The sequence below is a fragment of the Oryctolagus cuniculus genome, chromosome 17 (genome assembly GCF_051225735.1).
Source record: "Oryctolagus cuniculus isolate XC-2025 breed Fujian yellow rabbit chromosome 17, ASM5122573v1, whole genome shotgun sequence".
NCBI lineage: Eukaryota > Metazoa > Chordata > Mammalia > Lagomorpha > Leporidae > Oryctolagus > Oryctolagus cuniculus.
The window spans coordinates 18,105,170-18,123,226 of record NC_142883.1 but is presented as its reverse complement, the minus strand read 5'-3'; the positions used below and the strand labels follow the sequence as shown (position 1 = coordinate 18,123,226).

The following is an 18,057-nucleotide window of genomic DNA, read 5'->3' as shown; positions in this document are numbered from 1 at the left end:
GGTAGGAGAGCACGCGTCTTCCTTACCTTCCTGCCCTTCCTCAGGGAACACCTGCAGCTCCCACAGCCCCACTCCTCACCTCACAGCCCCCCCTCTCCTATGGGCCTCTGCTCTGGGGTTGGCTAAGGAGCTGCCACACCTAAAGGCAAGAGGCAGGTTCCTGGGTGTGGGTTGCTAGGGGTATATTTTTCATGCTTTTTTTTTTCCTAATTTGCATTTATTTAGAAAGAACAGAAATCCAGATCTCCCATATGTTGGTTTACTCCCCGAATGCCCACAACAGCGAGGCATGAGCCGGGCTGAAGCTGGGAGCCAGGAACTCCAGCCAGGTCTCCCATGTGAGTTCTGAGCTCCTGACTACTTGAATCCTCACGGTTGCCTCCCCAGGTCTGCATTGGCAGGAAACTGGAGTCAGGAGCCAGAGCCAGGTGTCACGGGCATCTTAATTGGCATATTGGCTGCTGAGCTAAATTGTCCCCAGGGGAGGGCAATATTTGTGGCCCCCAAGTCTAAGCAAGGCTCCAAGCAGAGCCTCCACTAGCGTGAGCCCAGTGCAATCCACTCCTGCCCCGACCCCAGCTCATGGCCTTTGTCTTCACTCACTTGCAATGTGTGACAGCTCAACACAGTTTCCCTCTGGTCTCTTGTGAAGGCATGGGTGACTGAATGAATTAATAGTGTCAACAAAATTACAAGAATCTGTGTTTAACTTGTTTCTGAAAACAAACATGTTAAGGGTATTTAGCACATTGTGGGTTGCGAGTAAACAATGCTGCTAGTTTCCAAGGAGTCCTAGCTGTTCTGGGGGGCGGCCTCCCCCCACCTGCTGGGCCCCTCCACTCCCACTTCCACTGCATTTTTGGAGGAAAAGAGAAGACAAGGAGAAGCCTGGACTTCTACCCGGCTGCCAGGCATCCTCCCAAAGCTGCACAGCCTTCTGGGTAGATAATGAGGAGCCAGACTCAAGAAGGCTCCCGCACTCGCCCAGAGTCACACAGCCTGCTTGGGATCCGACCCCAGTCTAGTTCTTTGCATGGCACCAAGTGCTTCCCTTCGGGAGTGAGCAGACCTCATTCCTCACACGCCTGGGGTCCCCTCCTCTCCAATTAGTCTTAATGAGTCTTTCTCCCCTGTGTGCGTGATTCCCACTACGGCTTCACATCTGCAGCCCCTGGCGGCCTGGCATGGTGCCTTTGACCTCAGGAGGCCTCGCTGGGTTGTTGGTTGGATTCAAATTGAATAATTTCCCCATTTCCTGGGGCCCTCACATCTATCATCTCGTTTGATCATCATCGTCACCCCCGCAAGCGCAGAGGCAGCCAGCATGAGCAAGGGGCTGGTAACGAGGGCCAGCAGGGCGTCCTCGGCACAGTGGGGTCCAGCACGCAGGGCAGCACCGGCTGGGGCCAGGGCAGCCACCAGCAGAAGAGGTCGCGCCTGACAAGGAGGTTCTGCAGCCAGCCATTCGCTCTGCAAACATCCGTGGCTCTGAGGTGCAAAATGTGCTCCCAGGCAACCCATTAACTGTACAAAGAGACGGTGCTGATGGAGTTAAGCACGCCTGACTCGTGCCCTCAATCATGGGAGGTCAGGCCAAGAGCTCACTGCGGGGTGGCCTGCGCACCCAGGACGCAGCTTGGCTGCTCTGAGCTTCACAGGGAGCCGACAGCCAGCTCCCAGCTGACCTCCATGCTGCACTGGGCTCTGAGATTGGATTGTTCTTACCCAGACAGAGTCGTCCGCGGGACACAGCGATCAATGGGCACTGCAGGTCCAGCCTGGCCCCAGGCCCTCGCTCCTCCCCCGCTCCTGCCCCTCACTCTACTTCGCTGAGTTTGGAAGTCCTCTCACACCCACTTCCTGCTTCTGCTTCTTCAAACCCCACCCTAGCATCCAAATTCCTGCCCGGCTCACAGAACCAACCTTAGTGCCAGGAGCTGAAAACCCAAGAACAAGACAGTCCCTGAGCGCAGCAAATGGGTAGTGCCTGTCCCTGGTGCCCGAGTGTAAGCCAAAACCTCTGTCAGCACTGGCCCTGTCAAGGAGAGGACTGGGCTTCCCCTCTGGGACCCCTCCTACACCCAGCTGTCAGCCTGGTGCCCATGAGGGCACTTCGTCTCCACCTGGGAGCCCCGTTGCTCCGGAAGCCTGCCCCCCAGAGCCCTGCGATGTCCAGCAGTGTCCCTCTGGCTCTTGCCTGAGTGCAGGGGACCTGGTCCCCAGGCAGAATCTAGTTCATGGCCCTCCCCTCTCCCCTCCTCTATGGATCTCTGGTGAAGAGGGGCCAGGAGGGCCTTGGATGAAGGCTTTGGGGGTGAGGAAGGGACCAGAATTGCCCCCTGAAACCCTATGCCCATGGCTGTGTTCTCCAGCTCCCCCCAAGGACTCCCCTCAGCTCGCCGACAGCCCTCCCACCCCCATTCTCCAGTGCCTCCTGTCCATTTGCAGGATTGCTGGGTTAGACATAACAGGCTGCCCGCCAGCCCTCTCCTCCCGCCAGGGCCACATCTGGTCCCCGCCTCCTGCCCTCCCAGAGCGGGGACCCCATCAGGCAGGGAGAGGAGGGGAGCGTGGAACAGAGCAGATCGGGGAAAGCAATTAAAAAGGCGATCTCAGGGTTAGAGGCTGGGAGTGGGGGCGGGCTGGGCAGCGGGCAGGGTGGGGAGAAGCCAGGGAGGAAGGGCCTGAGCTTATTAACCCCTGCACAGCAGCCAGGCTCTGGGGAGCGAGTGAGCCGATGCCTCCAACTACAGACCAAGGGCGACCAGGGCAGTAAGGGAGCGGGCAGCCTGGGGTCAGCAAGAATGGTTCTGTAGCCACAGGAGCTGGTTTCTAGCCAGCAGAGTCCACTCTGAGGCAGCCCCCTCTAGCCGAGGGCGAACAACTCTGCCCTCAAAGAGTATCCATCCAACAGGGAAACGGGTTTTCCAGTAGCAGGGGAGAGGTTGGCTCTCATCCTTATCTTGTGGTTTCTTGGCCCAAGGAGTGCAGACTCTATCCTTGGAGAGACCCCAGCTCTAGGGGGAAGACATCCGTCCTAGCATCAGGAAGCTCCTCTTCCTGGAAAGTGGCGAACCCCACAAGGGCTTCTCAGACTGGACAGAGTTGTAGGCCTCACGTTTGGGGATGGGGAGGAGCAACGGAGGGAGCAGAGCGCATGGGGGAGTCAGGGAGGCAGGAATGCAGATGAGTGCCAGCACACTGCTCTGGAGGCAGCAGCGCTGGGCCCCTGCCACCCACGCGGGAGACCTGGATGGCGTTCCAGACTCCTGGCTTCGGCCTGGCCCAGCCCTGGCTGTTGTGGGGAGGGAACTAGGGGATGATTCTCCTTTTTTTCTCTCTCTCCCCTCTTTCTCCTTCCCTTCCTCCCTACCTTTCAAATAATATAAAAAACAAATTAAAAGCACGTTAGGAAACAGCCTCCACTCCATCTCAGGGGCAGTTGGAGAGAGCTTGCACGTGTCCCCTGGGAGGCCTGAAGTCACAACAGCCTGTTTCCTGGGGGCAGATGGTGCCGACTCCCACCCTTCTTCACTGGCTGCAGCCCCTTTGTCCTGTCCACACTGCCAGGTTACTAACTGCCTGTGTGTGCCTGTGGGAGGGCAACTTGCACACACACCAGTGAGTCGGTAGGACAGGACACCCCCCGGGAGACCCTGTTACCACTCCTGCCATGGGGCCAGCATCATCAGAGATGCACTAACACGCCACCTGCCAATAAGCAAATCACTCGCTGAGTGTTTAAATGAGAGCCCCCCAACTTGCCAGACACCTGCTGTGTGCAACATGCGCTGATTCTATCCTCAGAATCGCCTTGGAGGTAGGCATCGTGTCCCCACTTGACAGATGTAGATATGCAGACCGAGAGAAGCTACCTGCAGTCATGTAAGCCTTCACACAACTGCCGAGAGGCCAAGGCTCGCTCTCTCCCATAGAGGGCATGGCCATGGCAGTCAGAGGCAAGTCTAGAAGAAAGGGGTGATCCCTCTGGGTGATAGGATGTGGGCTCTAGCAAACCCTCCTGCAGCTGTGGGACCCACCTTCTCCCTGCCTCTGAACTGCAGCTGTGATTCTCGCTCAGACCTGGGCAGCCGAGCACTGCCATCTAGTGGCCACAGGGCCCAGTTCCCTTCCTCAGGGAAGTCACCTAGGGGTCAGCCAGAGGCTCCTGTTCTCTTCATCCCTCCCAGCTTGCTGACCGCCAGGCTGTGCCAGGCACTGGGCAAGGGGTGGGAGGATATAGACAGAGCCAGTGGCTGCAGTAAAGTGGCAGGACGGCCACCTGACCCCAGGCTGGCATCTTTGGAAACCACGAGGCACCCGGGGTGTGGCTTGAAGGCAGATGTGGGGTCAGTCTGTCCTGGGAGGCATTTGGGCTTTTGCTGTACAGACAGGAGGTCATCTGCAAGATTCTGATGCAGGAGAGGGACATGGGGAGGTCATCATCTTCCCACCTCGGCCTGAGCGGGCCACGGCTTGGCTGTAGGCTCTGCGGAGGGATGTCCAGGCACCTCTCTCCATGGCTGGCAGCCTGCTGCCATGTATTCTAGATGTCAGCCTAGAGTTTAGTCTGAGATTTCAGACGCTGGGGCCCTTTTGGCTGGGAAAGCAGGAGAGGAGGTGGCCCAGAGAACAGAGCCTGAGCCGGGCTGGGAAGATGAGGGCCGGGTGGGGGTTGGGAGGGCAGAGGGCCTGCCCCTCTCTGCCGGCTGCGTCTGCCTGGGACAGATGTGCATCAGAGTGTGGCTTGGGACAGAGAAGCAGAGAGGACATAAGTACCCAAAAATAGGGGTTGGTAAATGAGCGCATACAGTGGAAAACCATGCAGCTGTTAAAATGATGATGTAGATAAATATTTATTGATATGGAAAGATGTTCACAACATATTGTGCAGTGAAAAAAGCAAATCACAAAACCATTTGTACAGCATGCAGTCACTTTGAAAAGCATGAGTTTCTACGTGCAGAGAGAAAAATATCTGGTCGTGTTTATCTCCAGGTGGTAAAATTATGGCCAATTAATTTTTTTTGTATTGCTTATCTGTATTTTCTGAATTTTTCCTACAGTGACTATGTAACAAAAATATAATGAAAGTCTGGAAAAGCACCACAAGCAAGTCTGTCTGCTTCTTCGTAGACACCTTGAGATAGCTTGGGGCTGAGCGTGGGGTGGAGGATGGGCCCGAGCCCAGGACAGGGGCCCAGGGTGGCGGCTGACACACACTGGTGTCCCGTGCAGAGTCCACCAAGCTTTGCCGCCAAATCCTTTCTGTGCCTCATCCGTGTTCAGTCGTTACTTGAACAAGAGGGAAGCATGTGCGTGGTCTGGAAGGGCACCCAGGCGTAGGGATGAGCACGGGGACCAGGGCTGCTCCCTGGACTGGCTCTGCCCTTCAGGTCCCCTGTCCATCCCCCAGCAGGCTCCAAGGTCACTGCATGTCCCCTCCTTAAGATCCCGCTCCTCCGGTCACTGCTCAGGGCCCGGGGTCAGATGTGGGACAGCTTTGCTCTGGGACACACAGGGGGACCTCAGCAGCAGCCTGCCACGTGTCACACGTCCCTGTGTGTTGGGAGGGAGGGGCCTGGGACTGAGTTGGTGCTGAGGGCTGCGGGGGTGGGGGGGCAGCCAGGCTTTTCTGCAAGTGGGGCCTTTCCTCCCTGCCCGCTGAGTGACTCACCTTGGCACAGACACAATGGTCAGGGCGGGCACCCGGCCTGCACCCCGCTGCACCCCAAGTCCCCGCAGATGCTTTCCGAGAAGTGCATTGAGAAGGGGCTGTGCTGCACCCCCCCCCCGCCCCGGCCTGACAGCCTGGCATCGTGGGATAAAAGCAGCACAGCCCCCTGGGGGCCGCCCTTGCCGTGCAGCGCCCTCCCCGGCGCCAGAGAACAAGGCTCTGTTCAGCAAGTGCCCGGAAGACGGGCCAGAGGGGCAGGGGTGGCGGGGAGGCTGCAGGGGGGAGTCTGCTTCCCAGAAGTCCCAGGACACAGACGACGAGGGGCCTGGCGGGCTCCGGCCCTGTGCGAGCAGAGTGGAGGGGTGAATGGACCTGAAGCTCAAGGACAGCGGGGTCCTGGCCCCAGCCCCTTGCCCCCCTGCATGCCCCAGTGGCTTCTGGGTCCCCAGAGCCACCCAGCCTGGGATGCCTTTTCCGTCTTCTCTGCCTGAAGCTTCGGAACGCAAAGGAGATTAATCTCGAGTGGGAGAGTGAGGGCCGCCAGGGAAACAGAAACAGAGCTTCCCACGGGCCAGCCAGCTCATTCGTAACTGCTTTGTAGAGCTGTCTGGGAGGCCAGGGGAGGCGGGCGAGACCGCGGGAAAGGGGCTGCCCATCTGCCCCAGCCAGCCCGCCACACTCCCTCACTCCCTCGCTCGTCCCCTGCTCCATGAGACACTGCAGACAAAGAGCCGGGGGTGGGGGGGGCCAAGCCTGCAGGCCGATCCCAGGAAGAGGGAGAAGGCTGGACCATGGGGTGGCCGTGTTCAGATGGGGGATGCCAGGTGCGTGCTGGGGCTGGGGCTTTTCCTGGCCTGCACGGCCCGTCTGTGCTTCATTAAATTTAAGGCAGGCCCTCTAGGATGGAGGCCTGGGTGAGCGCTCAGAGCTCTGGAAAGCAGGTCCTGCCCCTTCCTAACCCACCTTCCCAGAGAAAGGGTCTCCCCGCTCAGAAGTCAGGGCTTCAGGCCCAGGCAGCACAGCCCCGGCCAGGAAGCAGCGCCCTCACCCTCGGTGGGGAGAGAGGAGCGCATCCCATGGCTGGGCTGCAGCCCAGCCCCACCCTCTCAGGCTATGCCAGGGGGCGTTGCCCCTCCAGCCAAGGCTCCATAAAGCCTGCAGCCCAGGAGTCGGCAGAGCTGGGCCAGGATGGAGCGGAGACGCATCGCCTCTGTTGCTCGCCGCTCTTACACCTCCTCTGCCGAGATGGTGCTGGGGGGCTCAGCGCCCGGGCGCCGCCTGGGGCCCGGCGCCCGCCTCTCCCTGGCCCGAACATCTGTTCCACTCCCGGCCCGGGTGGACTTCTCGCTGGCCGGCGCACTCAATGCCGGCTTCAAGGAGACCCGGGCCAGTGAGCGAGCCGAGATGATGGAGCTCAATGACCGCTTTGCCAGCTACATCGAGAAGGTTCGCTTCCTGGAGCAGCAAAACAAGGCGCTGGCCGCCGAGCTCAACCAGCTGCGGGCCAAGGAGCCCACCAAGCTGGCCGACGTCTACCAGGCTGAGCTGCGGGAGCTGCGGCTGCGGCTCGACCAGCTCACGGCCAGCAGCACCCGGCTGGAGGTGGAGAGGGACAATCTGGCGCAGGACCTGGGCACCCTGAGGCAGAAGTGAGGACTGGGCACAGGGACCGGGCCCGCAGGCGGGGAGGGAACGGCTGCTGCCTGCAGAGTCCAGGACAATGGGGCTCTGCCCCACTGCTCCCTCAATTCCCCTCCCTTTGCTCTCCAGCCCGATGGGAGGGTCTCAGGGACCCTCAGCACCTCCCCACTGGGGAAGCCGAGCCAGCAGCCAGGGGCCCGGACTGTGTGGTTCCTTCACTGGGCCTTGGGACCACAGTTGTGGAGCTCATCTATTCTAACCCCCCCCGGGGGGGGGGTCTCTCTAAAGAAGGAACTGGAAGAGAAGCTGGGGTCCCTGCGGAGGATTGGGTCTGGGGGACAGGAAAGAGTGGGCAGGCCTAGGTGCCAAGCACAGGTGACTGCCCTGGCCCGGGCTAGTGACCCCAGTGGAGTTGCTCTGCCCCCCCCCCCCCCCCCCCGCAGCTGGGAAGCAGAGAGCATCAGAAAACCCATTTGCAAAGGCAGTTCCCCGGGCTCGGAGGAAACCCCAGGGCCAGGGGCACGGGCCTTGCTGAGCCAGCAGGGCAGGTGTGCCCTCGAGGGCAGGGCGATGCATGTGTTTGCCCATGCGGAGCAGGTAGACGCTCGTGGACGCGCCTGTGTGAGCAGGAGCAGGTGCAGCGACCCTGGCAAGGCACTTGAGTAATGAGTTAAAGCCAAAGCCCTTGGCTGCTCACCCTCCGGGCCAAGGCCTCTGCAAAGGCCGTGGGTGGCCCTTCCTCCTCCTGTCACTCTGGGGCTGGGAGGGGTGTCTCTGAGCCAGTCACCCCAGGGAGGTTGGGGCAGGGGTCCAAGAGTCCTCTGAAGAGCCTGGACCCAGGAATTGTCTCCCCCACCCCCACCCCAGGCTCCAGGATGAGACTGAGCTGAGGATGGAGGCTGAAAACAACCTGACCACCTACAGACAGGTCAGAGGGGGGAGGGGAGGCGAGGGGAGGGGCATCAGAGGGGGAGGGGAGGGGCGGGGCAGCCCATCCAAAACACAGCCCCCAGCCCAGCCCAGCCCCCAGAACCATGTGCTGTTCCCCCATCCCAGGAGGAGGGGCGAGGCAAAGCCGGGCAATAGGGAAGAGGAGTCTGGGGTCAGAGTGGCCCTTTGCCCCCTCCACTCTCCAGGAGGCGGATGAAGCCACCCTGGCCCGCCTGGATCTGGAGAGGAAGATTGAGTCCCTGGAGGAGGAGATCCAGTTCCTGAGGAAGGTCCACGAGGAGGTGAGGACGGGCGGCGGGGGAGTGAGGACGGGCGGTGGGAGGGGTCCAACATGGGCCTGCGGCTGGGAGACAGACAGAGGAGGAGGGAAGCAGTTGTAAAAAAGCAGGAGTAAGCGCGAGAGAGCGCTCGACGCCAGCCTCTGTACACGGCCGCACTCCCTTTCTGAGAACAGGCCCGCACAGCCCCACGACACAGGGCCCTTCCAGAACCATCTACTTTTCACCGAGCACAGTGGGACCCAAGGGGCTAAAGAACATGCCAGGGTCACACGGTCAGTCCCTCTGCCTCTGTCTCCGGGAGAATGAGAGCCATCATGTATTTAAAGAAAAAAAAAATCCCTCTGCACGCTGACCTCAGAGCCGCGCATCAGAATCCTTGGCCCCAGGGGACCTGGCGACCCTCAGGGACATCCCTAGCCTCAGCTGGGCCACCTCCTCCCACAAGGGCTGCCCGGTTTCCCCTGGCCAACACCCACGGCTGAGAGACAGGCAGAAGCGGGTGCGATGCTGTGCAGAACCCCAGCCGCAGCCCGGGCGCTGAGCCGGGGACCCCTTCTCTCCCCCTGGCCAGGAGGTGCGGGAACTCCAGGAGCAGCTGGCCCAACAGCAGGTGCACGTGGAGCTGGATGTGGCCAAGCCCGACCTCACAGCAGCCCTGAGAGAGATCCGCACGCAGTACGAGGCAGTGGCGTCCAGCAACATGCACGAGGCCGAGGAGTGGTACCGCTCCAAGGTAGCCGGAAGCCGGCTTGCCTCCTCCAGGCAGCCCTCCTTGTTCTGTTCAAGAGAATGAAGCAAGGAGGGTAGAGGAATCTGGGTGGATGTGCCCTCTGGGTGACTGGCCTTCATCAGAGAAGCGAGATAACTTGCCTAGGGTGACACGGGCACAATTACTCCAAAAGTACTCACGTTATTATTGCTGCTGTTACTACTGTCAGCCAACATTGGGGCATGCCAGGCCACTCAGGAGCTGCATTCTCCTGCCAGTGTCCCGAGTTCCTGAGCATTCACCGCAATGCCAGGAGCCTCCTGGGGTACACAGAGGAGCCTGGCGGGGAGATGGGATGTGGACCCAAATATGACCCCACAGAGACCACAGCGCAGTGTTTCGAGGCAGTGTGGGACCCGGGAGAGATGTCATGGCGAAGTGGCATTGGGGCATTCGGGACAAGCAGACCATGGATGAGTGGATGGCGGGGCCTGTGTAGTGTAGAGGCCTGGAGGAGAAAGCAGAGAGCAGGGCCCAGAGATGCTGACCTGGGCACCGGACTGGGGACTGGGAGTAGCAGAAGCCAGCCATGGTCTGAGCAGAGTCAAGGCCCGAGGGAGCTGGGAGGCCCCGCTGCCCGGTTGCATGGGGAGAAAGGCTACCAGAACCCAGCCCTCTGCCTGCCAGGTCCCTCTGTCTGCACAAGGACTGGGGTTCAGTCCTGCAGGTGCACTTGCCAGAGCAGAAGATTCTGGGTTCTGGGGCAGTGTCCCATTCGCTGAGCCAGCACTGTGCTAGGCGCAGAGGTGCACAGAGGCCACCCTGCCCCCTGTCCACCGATCACAGTCGCTGAGAGTAACCCCAGCCAGGGTCCGTGCCCTGGGAGGGACCTGCCCATGGGCCCACGCAGCTGGCCACCAGGCACGGCTGTGGTCTGCCGCTCAGCCAAGGGCGTCTCCCCATGCAGTTTGCAGACCTGACCGATGCCGCTGCCCGCAACGCGGAGCTGCTCCGCCAGACCAAGCACGAGGCGAACGACTACAGGCGCCAGCTGCAGGCCCTGACCTGCGACCTGGAGTCCCTGCGCGGCACGGTGAGCGCTGGCGGGCCGGCCGGGGGCCTGCGAGGGGAGGCTGGTGGGGCGGCGGAGCGGACTGGACCGGCCAACTCCAGGAGGTTCTAGGACCGGGCCAGGGGCGGGGACCAGGGCTGAAGGCGGGGCTGATGGCGGAGCCTCGGGGAGTCGGTCGGGGGCTCCGTGGGACCCGCCGCCTCCATCCCGCAGAACGAGTCCCTGGAGAGGCAGATGCGCGAGCAGGAGGAGCGCCACGCGCGGGAGGCGGCGGGCTACCAGGAGGCGCTGGCCCGGCTGGAGGAGGAGGGGCGGAGCCTCAAGGACGAGATGGCCCGCCACCTGCAAGAGTACCAGGACCTGCTCAACGTGAAGCTGGCCCTGGACATCGAGATCGCCACCTACAGGAAGCTGCTGGAGGGCGAAGAGAACCGGTGAGCCCCGAGCGCGAGCACGGCCCGGCGGGGTCTCCCTCCAAAGGGACCACGTTGCTCCCCTAGGGCGGAGTCTTCTTCCGCCTCCCGCCCAGCCCTCTCCCACCCCAGTGCCCGGCCCAGGGCCTGCCTGACACGCCGTGAACGTCTGATGAATGGAGGGATGGATGTATGGATGGGTGGGCCCAGGACCGGTGGGCTCGTCTGCCACCCACCCGGCAAAGCCGGGACTGATTTCTTCTGCCTCTGCGGACCTCTCTGCACCCTGCCCTCCCCGCTGCGGTCTTCCAAGCCTCCATTCTGGCAGATCACGCCCAAGCCCACCGCAGACTTTTGGAGTTGAAAAGACCGCTTTGGCTGCTGGGGAAAGCTAAGAAGCGGAGTCAGACTTTGCTGGCTTGGATCGAGGCCTCGGGGTCGTCGTGACGGCCGTGGCCGAGGACCAGCCGGGTCACCCAGTCCCTCTGCTCTCTTTCAGCATCACCATACCCGTGCAGACCTTCTCCAACCTGCAGATCCGAGGTCAGTGGAGCCTGGCCCTGTGGGGAGGGGCTGGCTCTCCACTCCCTCCCCCAGGCCTGTGGGCTGCTCTGGCCTGGCACTGACCACTAGGACACAGTGGCTGGGGCTGTCCTTGGGGGACTTCAGGATTCACCCAGGCGTTTCCAGCCGGGGCTTGCGCCCGCCCTGCGTCCCACCCCCTCCACTGCAGAATTCAACCTCTGCCCCGTCTGCAAGTCCTGGACACGCATGCTCTGCCCTTCTGAGTGTTTGTGTGTTTGTTTTCTTTAACTGCTTGTCACTGCAGGGGGCAAAAGCAGCAAAGAAGGGGAAAGTCACAAGGTCACCAGACATCTCAAAAGCCTCACAGTACAAGTTGTCCCAATACAGGCTCACCAGCAGATTGTAAACGGAGCCCCGCCGGCGCTCGGTTAGCTGCCTGCCTCTCCCGAACTGCCCTGCTCAGCTGGATGGGAGGAAGCCTCACCAAACCCATTTTCCCACTCCCTCCTCCTCCCATGCTCGTCCTAGAGGGGCAGGGCACAGGGTCATCTCCCCCCTCGGTGGTGGGGGGAGTAAATGAGTTGGTCAATGTCAAGGCTGAGATGCTCTGGGGCCTCTGAGCAGATGGCAGCCCTTGCCGCACCTCTCTTCCCCGGAAGCGCCCTGAGTCTGCTGTGCCTGGTGGCCGGGCCTTCTGCTTGGCTCGTCTGGCCCTGAGGCTCTCCTGCTCAGCTCTGTTTGGCCCACAGGGCTGCTGTTCTTGTTGGGAATAAGGCTTCTCCTGCTCTTGGTTTTAAAATGACTGAGTGTGACATGTTCTCTGTGGGGGCGGGGGGCAGGGGAGCAGGGGACTCAATTGCCTTTTACTTGTATGTGGCCTTCAAATGATTCTTGGCTGAGAGGAAAAAGCAGCCCTCTTCCTCAGGGCTGGCATGTTTAGGAATATGAGAGCCGGCGCCGCGGCTCACTAGGCTAATCCTTCGCCTTGCGGCGCCGGCACACCGGGTTCTAGTCCCGGTCGGGGCGCCGGACTCTGTCCCGGTTGCCCCTCTTCCAGGCCAGCTCTCTGCTATGGCCCAGGAGTGCAGTGGAGGATGGCCCAAGTCCTTGGGCCCTGCACCTGCATGGGAGACCAGGAGAAGCACCTGGCTCCTGGCTTCGGATCAGTGCGATGTGCCAGCTGCAGCGGCCATTGGAGGGTGAACCAACGGCAAAAAGGAAGACCTTTTTCTCTGTCTCTCTCACTGTCCACTCTGCCTGTCAAAAAAAAAAAAAAAAAAAAAAGGAATATGAGAGACACCTGTGCCAGGCTGCGCTCGGGCCAACAGGCAGAGGGCCTACTGCCAGTGCCTGCCAAGTGCCAGGGCCCAGACAAGTGGCAAAGAGAAGTAGGGAAGGGACAAGGGGGACAAGAAAGGGACCCATACACTGAGCACTAACATGCATCACATCTCTAGCATCCATTTTATTTAAAGATTTGAAAGGCAGAATGAGAGAGAGAGAGAGGAAGAAACGGAGAGATCTCCCATTTGCGGGTTCACTCCCCAAATGGCCACAATGGCCAGATGCACGCTGGGAGCCAGGAGCTCCATCCAGGTGTCCCCCATGCACGGGCAGGAGCCTGGGGGGCTTGGGCCATGCATCACTGCTCCCCCAGGTGCACTGGCAGGGAGCAGGACCCGCAGCAGGGCAGCCAGCACTCAGGCTGGTGCTCTGATAGGGAAGCTGGCGTGGAAAGCGGTGGCTTCATCCCCACCACACATCATTTTAGTCCATCGGCTCCTCAGTCCCACCTGGAGAAGCAGGCACTATCGTCCCCACTTTGCAGAAGAGGAAACTGAGGCTGGAGAGGTCAACTGACTTGCGTGCAGCGGGTACCTGCGAGTGGCTGAGCTGGGACTTGAGCTCTGGTCGCCGATTCCGCCCCGCGTGTGTTCCTTCCTCGGCGCAGCCAGGTGCCAGGCAAGGGCTGGTGAAGGGCTGAAGCCAGGACAGGACTAGACACCCCTGCCAGGGCCTGCCCAGCGCCGTAGGCATCGGGGGTCCTGGCCCCTCTGGGAGTGCCTCGGTTCTCCCTGGCTGGCTGCTGAGGCTCTTCCACTCATGATCAGGGTGTGCGATGGGCAGGGTGGGAGCGGGAGACGTGGCGCCGTGCTCTGGGAGCCCACGGGAGGTCTCCTTGCCTCCCACTTGTAGAGACCAGCCTGGACACCAAGTCTGTGTCAGAAGGCCACCTCAAAAGGAACATCGTGGTGAAGACCGTGGAGATGCGGGACGGCGAGGTGAGCAGCGATGTTGGCTGCCATAGACCGACACCTACCGGGTCCCCACAATGCCAAGGAGCCCCCCGGGAGCTGAGGAAGGGAGGGGCCTGAATGTAGTTCCCTTTCCCCAGCCCCTCCAAGGGCCGCTCTGGGAGGCCTGGGCACCTGCTGAGCACCCGGGCCACCCGATGGGGTCTTAGCTCTAGCTGTCTCCCTCTCTCACCCTCAGACCCCGGCACCCCCAGTGCCAGGCCTGTGGGTGGAGAGAGAGAATTTAAAGTTGGCAGGTGTCACTCACAACTGTAGCCAGGACAGTGGGGAGAGGGAGGGCTTTCCCATCCAGCTTGGTCAAAGGTGGCTGCGGAGGAATGGGGCTGGGGGCTATGGCACACGCCCTCCCCAGTCACAACAGCTCACCAGGTGCCAGGTGTGGCCGCTGAAGTCACTATCAAGAGAAGACCCAGGAAGCTTGGGGTCTGGCCCAAGGCCACAGCCCTGAGCCGGGGGTCTGTGAGGCTGGGTGGGCTCCTAACTGTTGCACTGTGCATCTTCCCTGTGCCCTGCAGGTCATTAAGGAGTCCAAGCAGGAGCACAAGGATGTGATGTGAGGCGTGGCCCATTGGTGGCCCTGCCCCACAGCAGGCACAAGAGAGCTGCCCCTCCTCGCTTAGCTCAGTCCCCCGGACCTGCAAGCCCACCCAGCCTGGCTGCCTGTGCTCCCTGCTCCATCCCTACATCAGCCTGCTGCCCTAGGCTCCATCAGCAGTAGCTCAGCCAGATGGCACCCACCCCGCACCAGCGATTCCAACTAACAGGGCCCTCCCTCCTAAGGGGCAGTCTGGAGGGGCATGGCCAGCAGCCCGGGTTAGAATAAGGAGAAAGGAGAGAAGTTGGGGAGGGCAGAGGACCTAACAGAACACATCCTAGATCCCTGTTGTTATGACAACTGTTGCTGGAGCCGGAGGCCCTCCGTGCCGTTGGGTTCCCTTAGGTTGCTGGAGGGAAAGAGACCTGAGGTGGGAAAGCCCCCACAGGCAAGGTGGCCCTGGCCAGAGGCTCCTTGTTCTTCTACATTGACGCTCATCAGTCTGAGAGTGGGCAGAGCTGTCCCGCCACCTGGGGTAGTCTCCGGGCCATAGTGCTGGCCTCCCGGATCCCAGATGGGCCCTCCTGCATGATGACTCACAAGTCTCGGCCCCACTGGGCTGCCCTCCAGGGAGCCGGGCTGTGGGCAGGTGGGAGCTTGGTGCGCAGCACTTGGGGGATCTACAGTGAAGTGGAGAGGGAAGGGGTACTAGGAGGGAGCAGAGGGGCTGCCTGGCCCCTAGGCATGAGTGCAGAGAGGTCAAACCCATGAGGACCCCCCCACCCCATACAGGCTGGAGGGGGGTGCTAGGAGAGAGGGTAGAGGCGGTGGTCGGGGCAATGCTAGACATTAGAGCGGGGTGGGTGTGGCTGACCAGCTACACTGGGCATCTGTGTTGTGGAAATCAAGGAAGTGACATCTTCGGGAAGACGGTGGAGGAGGAGAGAGGGGGGCTGCTGTCCGCAGGGGCAGGGCACAACGCTGTCCCAGTCCTGAGACCCCTTCCTTGCTACATAATCCCTGTCCAGCCTGGCCTCTGAAGCCACCCCCTCCCCGTAACAGCACCCACTTTTCCCTACGCCAAGGACCCCTGCAGTCCCTCTCACACACAAAGTGTAGCCGGCAGCTCCCTGTTTTGTAACTGGGGAGACTGCGGCACAGCACGGTGAAGACATCCGGCTGTGTTCCTACAGCCTGGACGCCCGCCCCAGAGCACCTGCTCTGTTTTCCTGGGGGAGACCGGCGGGCATGTGGTGGGCATCTGTGCCCACAGTCAGGTGGGAGGGCTGAGGGCCCACCCCAGGGTCCTCCTCTCCCTTCTAAGGCCAGAGGGAAGCAGAGGTGGGGCCCCTCCCCTTTCCCAAGACTTGGTGTCCCCTCCCCCACTTCCTGCCACTGCCACTGCTGCCGCTGCCTTTAGTCACTGAGGGAAAAATAAAGATAAGTTCTGCGGCCTTGCCCAGAGTGGACTCCAATCTGTGCACCAGAGGGCGGGCCCGGCTGGCTTCTTCCCCCAGATCACCCTGGAGCCCCTCCCCCACGGAGCTGCCAGTCCCAGGCCAGACCTGCTCCACCCGCTGTGCTAGCCTCGCCTCTTTCCCTTGTCCGAGGTTTTGCGTGCTTCCCCAAACCCGCTCCTTCTGCCTGCCCACCCCAGACGAGGGCCAGCCAGGAAGCCTAAAAGGGACACAAATTATCTCCCTCCCCTGTTCTCTCGCTTCCTCCCCTTGCATCGCCCAGCCCAACCCACAGCCACTGGACAGTCCCCCACAGCAGGAAGCTCCGGCACCTCTCATGCCATCCCGCACTGACCAGGCCCCCTGGGCACATCAGCACCCTTCTGCCTGCCCTGGCCTGAGAGCGGAGTCCAAACACCTGTGCCCTCTGGCTGCCCCCATCTCCCGTCCCAGACCAGGCCCCAGACCTGCCCAGTAACCTACAGATCTGGCCTGGCCACACCACACACACACACACACATACACACACATCTCAGCCCCACAGTGCCTGCCCAGGAGCTCCCGGTATCATTTAACAAGCACATGGAAGCACAGCCGGTCTTCAGGGCGGGGCGCCTAGGGGGAGAAGCTGGGACAACAGCGGAGTAAGTAGCAGCAGCAGCGGCAGAGGTGGATGCTGACGAACAGCAGCGTGATGAGCACGTAGCCTATCAGGGTGAGTTCCACCGCGGCGCGCGTCTCCGGGTCGGACAGCGAGGCCGGGGAGCGCCCGCGGGTCGTCACGCCCAGCCGGAAGCCGGCGACCCGCTCGCCCTGCCGCCAGCAGTAGTAGATGCCGCGGTCACTCAGCTGGGTGAAGCGGATGTGCAGGTGGCTGCCGTGGTCGATGAACACCCTCATGGACCTGTTGGCGCCCTTCAGGTACTCCGTGCGGTAGAGGCGCTGGTTGTCCTTGTCCCAGGCCACCGCGTGCTCAGGCCGGGCCCCGGGGCAGGAGATGACGAGCCCGTGGCCCAGTCTCTGCTGGTGGAACTGAATGGGCACCTGGGGCACCCAGGGCCGGCTGCCCAGCTTGGACACGTAGTTGTAGATGGCCAGCACCCCGCCGCGGATCGTCTTCCGCATCGTGCAGGGCTCCTGACAGCTCCGGACCAGCACCTCGGGTGTGTGGTCCCTGGCTGCGGCGCGCAGCTTCCGCGGCACGGCCCGCGAGCCGCAGGACACCACGTCCGGCACCGACTTGCGGTAGCGCGGGGACAGGCCCGGGCTCTGCAGGTAGCAGAGGCCGATGCGCCACTGCTCGCCGCGCACCCCGCAGCGGTCGCATGGCGTCCACTCCCAGAAGGTGGTGAAGACGCGGAGGCTGCCGCGGAACTCGTCCGCGAGGGGCTCCTCGCCCTTGTCCTGGAAGGTGGCCACCATGTCCTCGCTGCTCTGGATGTCCACGTCGTAGGCGTAGAAGTAGTCCCCCTTGCGGGTGCCGCAGAAGTACAGGCCCGAGTCCTGCGGCTGCGCCCGGAACACCAGCAGGCTGAACATGCGGATGCTGAAGCGCTGCAGCACGTCGCTGCCCGTGCGCACGTGGGCCGCCTCCGTCAGCACGCGCCCGTCGAAGTCGGTCAGCACCGTGGTGTGGCTGCTCCCTAGGCGCTTCTGGTAGTACCAGACCACAGCCAGCACCTCCTCCGGCTTGCAGTGGCAAGGGAGCTCGAAGCTCATGTCCGCCAGGTAGGCGGCGTTGTCAAACATCAGGAAAGCCGGGCAGGGCGTCTTCTGAAAAATATTCTCCTTCTCCACGATCTCAAAGGCCTGGAGGCGCCCCCACGCCCACAGGAGCAGCGTGGCCGGGGCCAGGCTCATGCCTGCGGGAGGCAGGGGCTGGCGGGGCACCGCGGGGCACGGCAAAGCCAAGGCACTGAAGGCCCGCGTGGCTTCCAGGAAAACAAAATCTCTGCCCAAAGTTCTCTGTAGGAGAGAAGGAGTCAGCGGCTGGAAGAGGAGGAGGAGGCTAGAGAGGAAGCAGCCAGAAGCAAGGCGGTTTATTCCCAGCTGTGTACAAGATGCCCTTCCAATGTTCCAGGCGTGAGCTCCAGGGAAAGCCATTCTAGAACCCGGCCCTCACTCCCCTTTCTAGAACCCTGGCACTCGCCCAAGAATGGGTCCAGGGTGGCCGGAATGAGAGGGGCCCAGGCCCCCCGGGCAGGGCCTTCCCTTCAGCCTCCCTGCTCCAGGCTCTGCATGGCTGCCTCGTGGAAAAGTCTTCCCTGCTCTCAGTCGGGGACACCGAGGGATCCCACCTCCCCCCACCAGGGAGGCTGGCCAGACCTGTGCTGATGGCCTGGGGCTTGCCCAGGCCCCCTCCCAGGCCTTGGTCCCTAGGGGAACACGAGAGCATCTGATCATGGTTGGGTCAGTGCGCACTCACTGGATCTGGGCTGTAAGCAGGCTCGTACTGTGGAAGTCCGTGCCTACCTCCCCGAG

The 18,057-nt window shown here is 61.8% G+C and overlaps 2 protein-coding genes across 5 annotated transcripts; one reads left to right on the top strand and one right to left on the bottom strand.

The window, feature by feature from the left end:
- Positions 1-6,848: 6,848 nt before the first annotated feature.
- On the top strand, positions 6,849-14,957 carry GFAP (glial fibrillary acidic protein). 4 transcript variants are annotated; one of them, XM_051825787.3, is made up of 10 exons: positions 6,849-7,326; positions 8,186-8,246; positions 8,455-8,550; positions 9,122-9,283; positions 10,227-10,352; positions 10,545-10,765; positions 11,244-11,287; positions 11,574-11,696; positions 13,466-13,551; positions 14,100-14,275. In XM_051825787.3, the coding sequence occupies exons 1-10, from the start codon at positions 6,866-6,868 to the stop codon at positions 14,139-14,141; spliced, it is 1,422 nt and encodes a 473-aa protein (XP_051681747.1). In that variant the 5' UTR covers positions 6,849-6,865; the 3' UTR covers positions 14,142-14,275. The 4 variants fall into 4 exon arrangements, with proteins under 4 accessions (XP_051681747.1, XP_051681748.1, XP_069916680.1 ...); XM_051825788.3 differs by lacking the exon at positions 11,574-11,696 and having other exon boundaries at positions 14,100-14,957; XM_070060579.2 differs by lacking the exons at positions 13,466-13,551; positions 14,100-14,275 and adding an exon at positions 13,057-13,268.
- Positions 14,958-16,064: 1,107 nt separating this feature from the next.
- Positions 16,065-17,823, bottom strand: FAM187A (family with sequence similarity 187 member A). The gene has a single exon (XM_089316922.1). It carries the CDS (start codon positions 17,677-17,679, stop codon positions 16,192-16,194), a length of 1,488 nt encoding a protein of 495 aa, XP_089173048.1. The 5' UTR covers positions 17,680-17,823; the 3' UTR covers positions 16,065-16,191.
- Between the last annotated feature and the right edge of the window lie 234 nt (positions 17,824-18,057).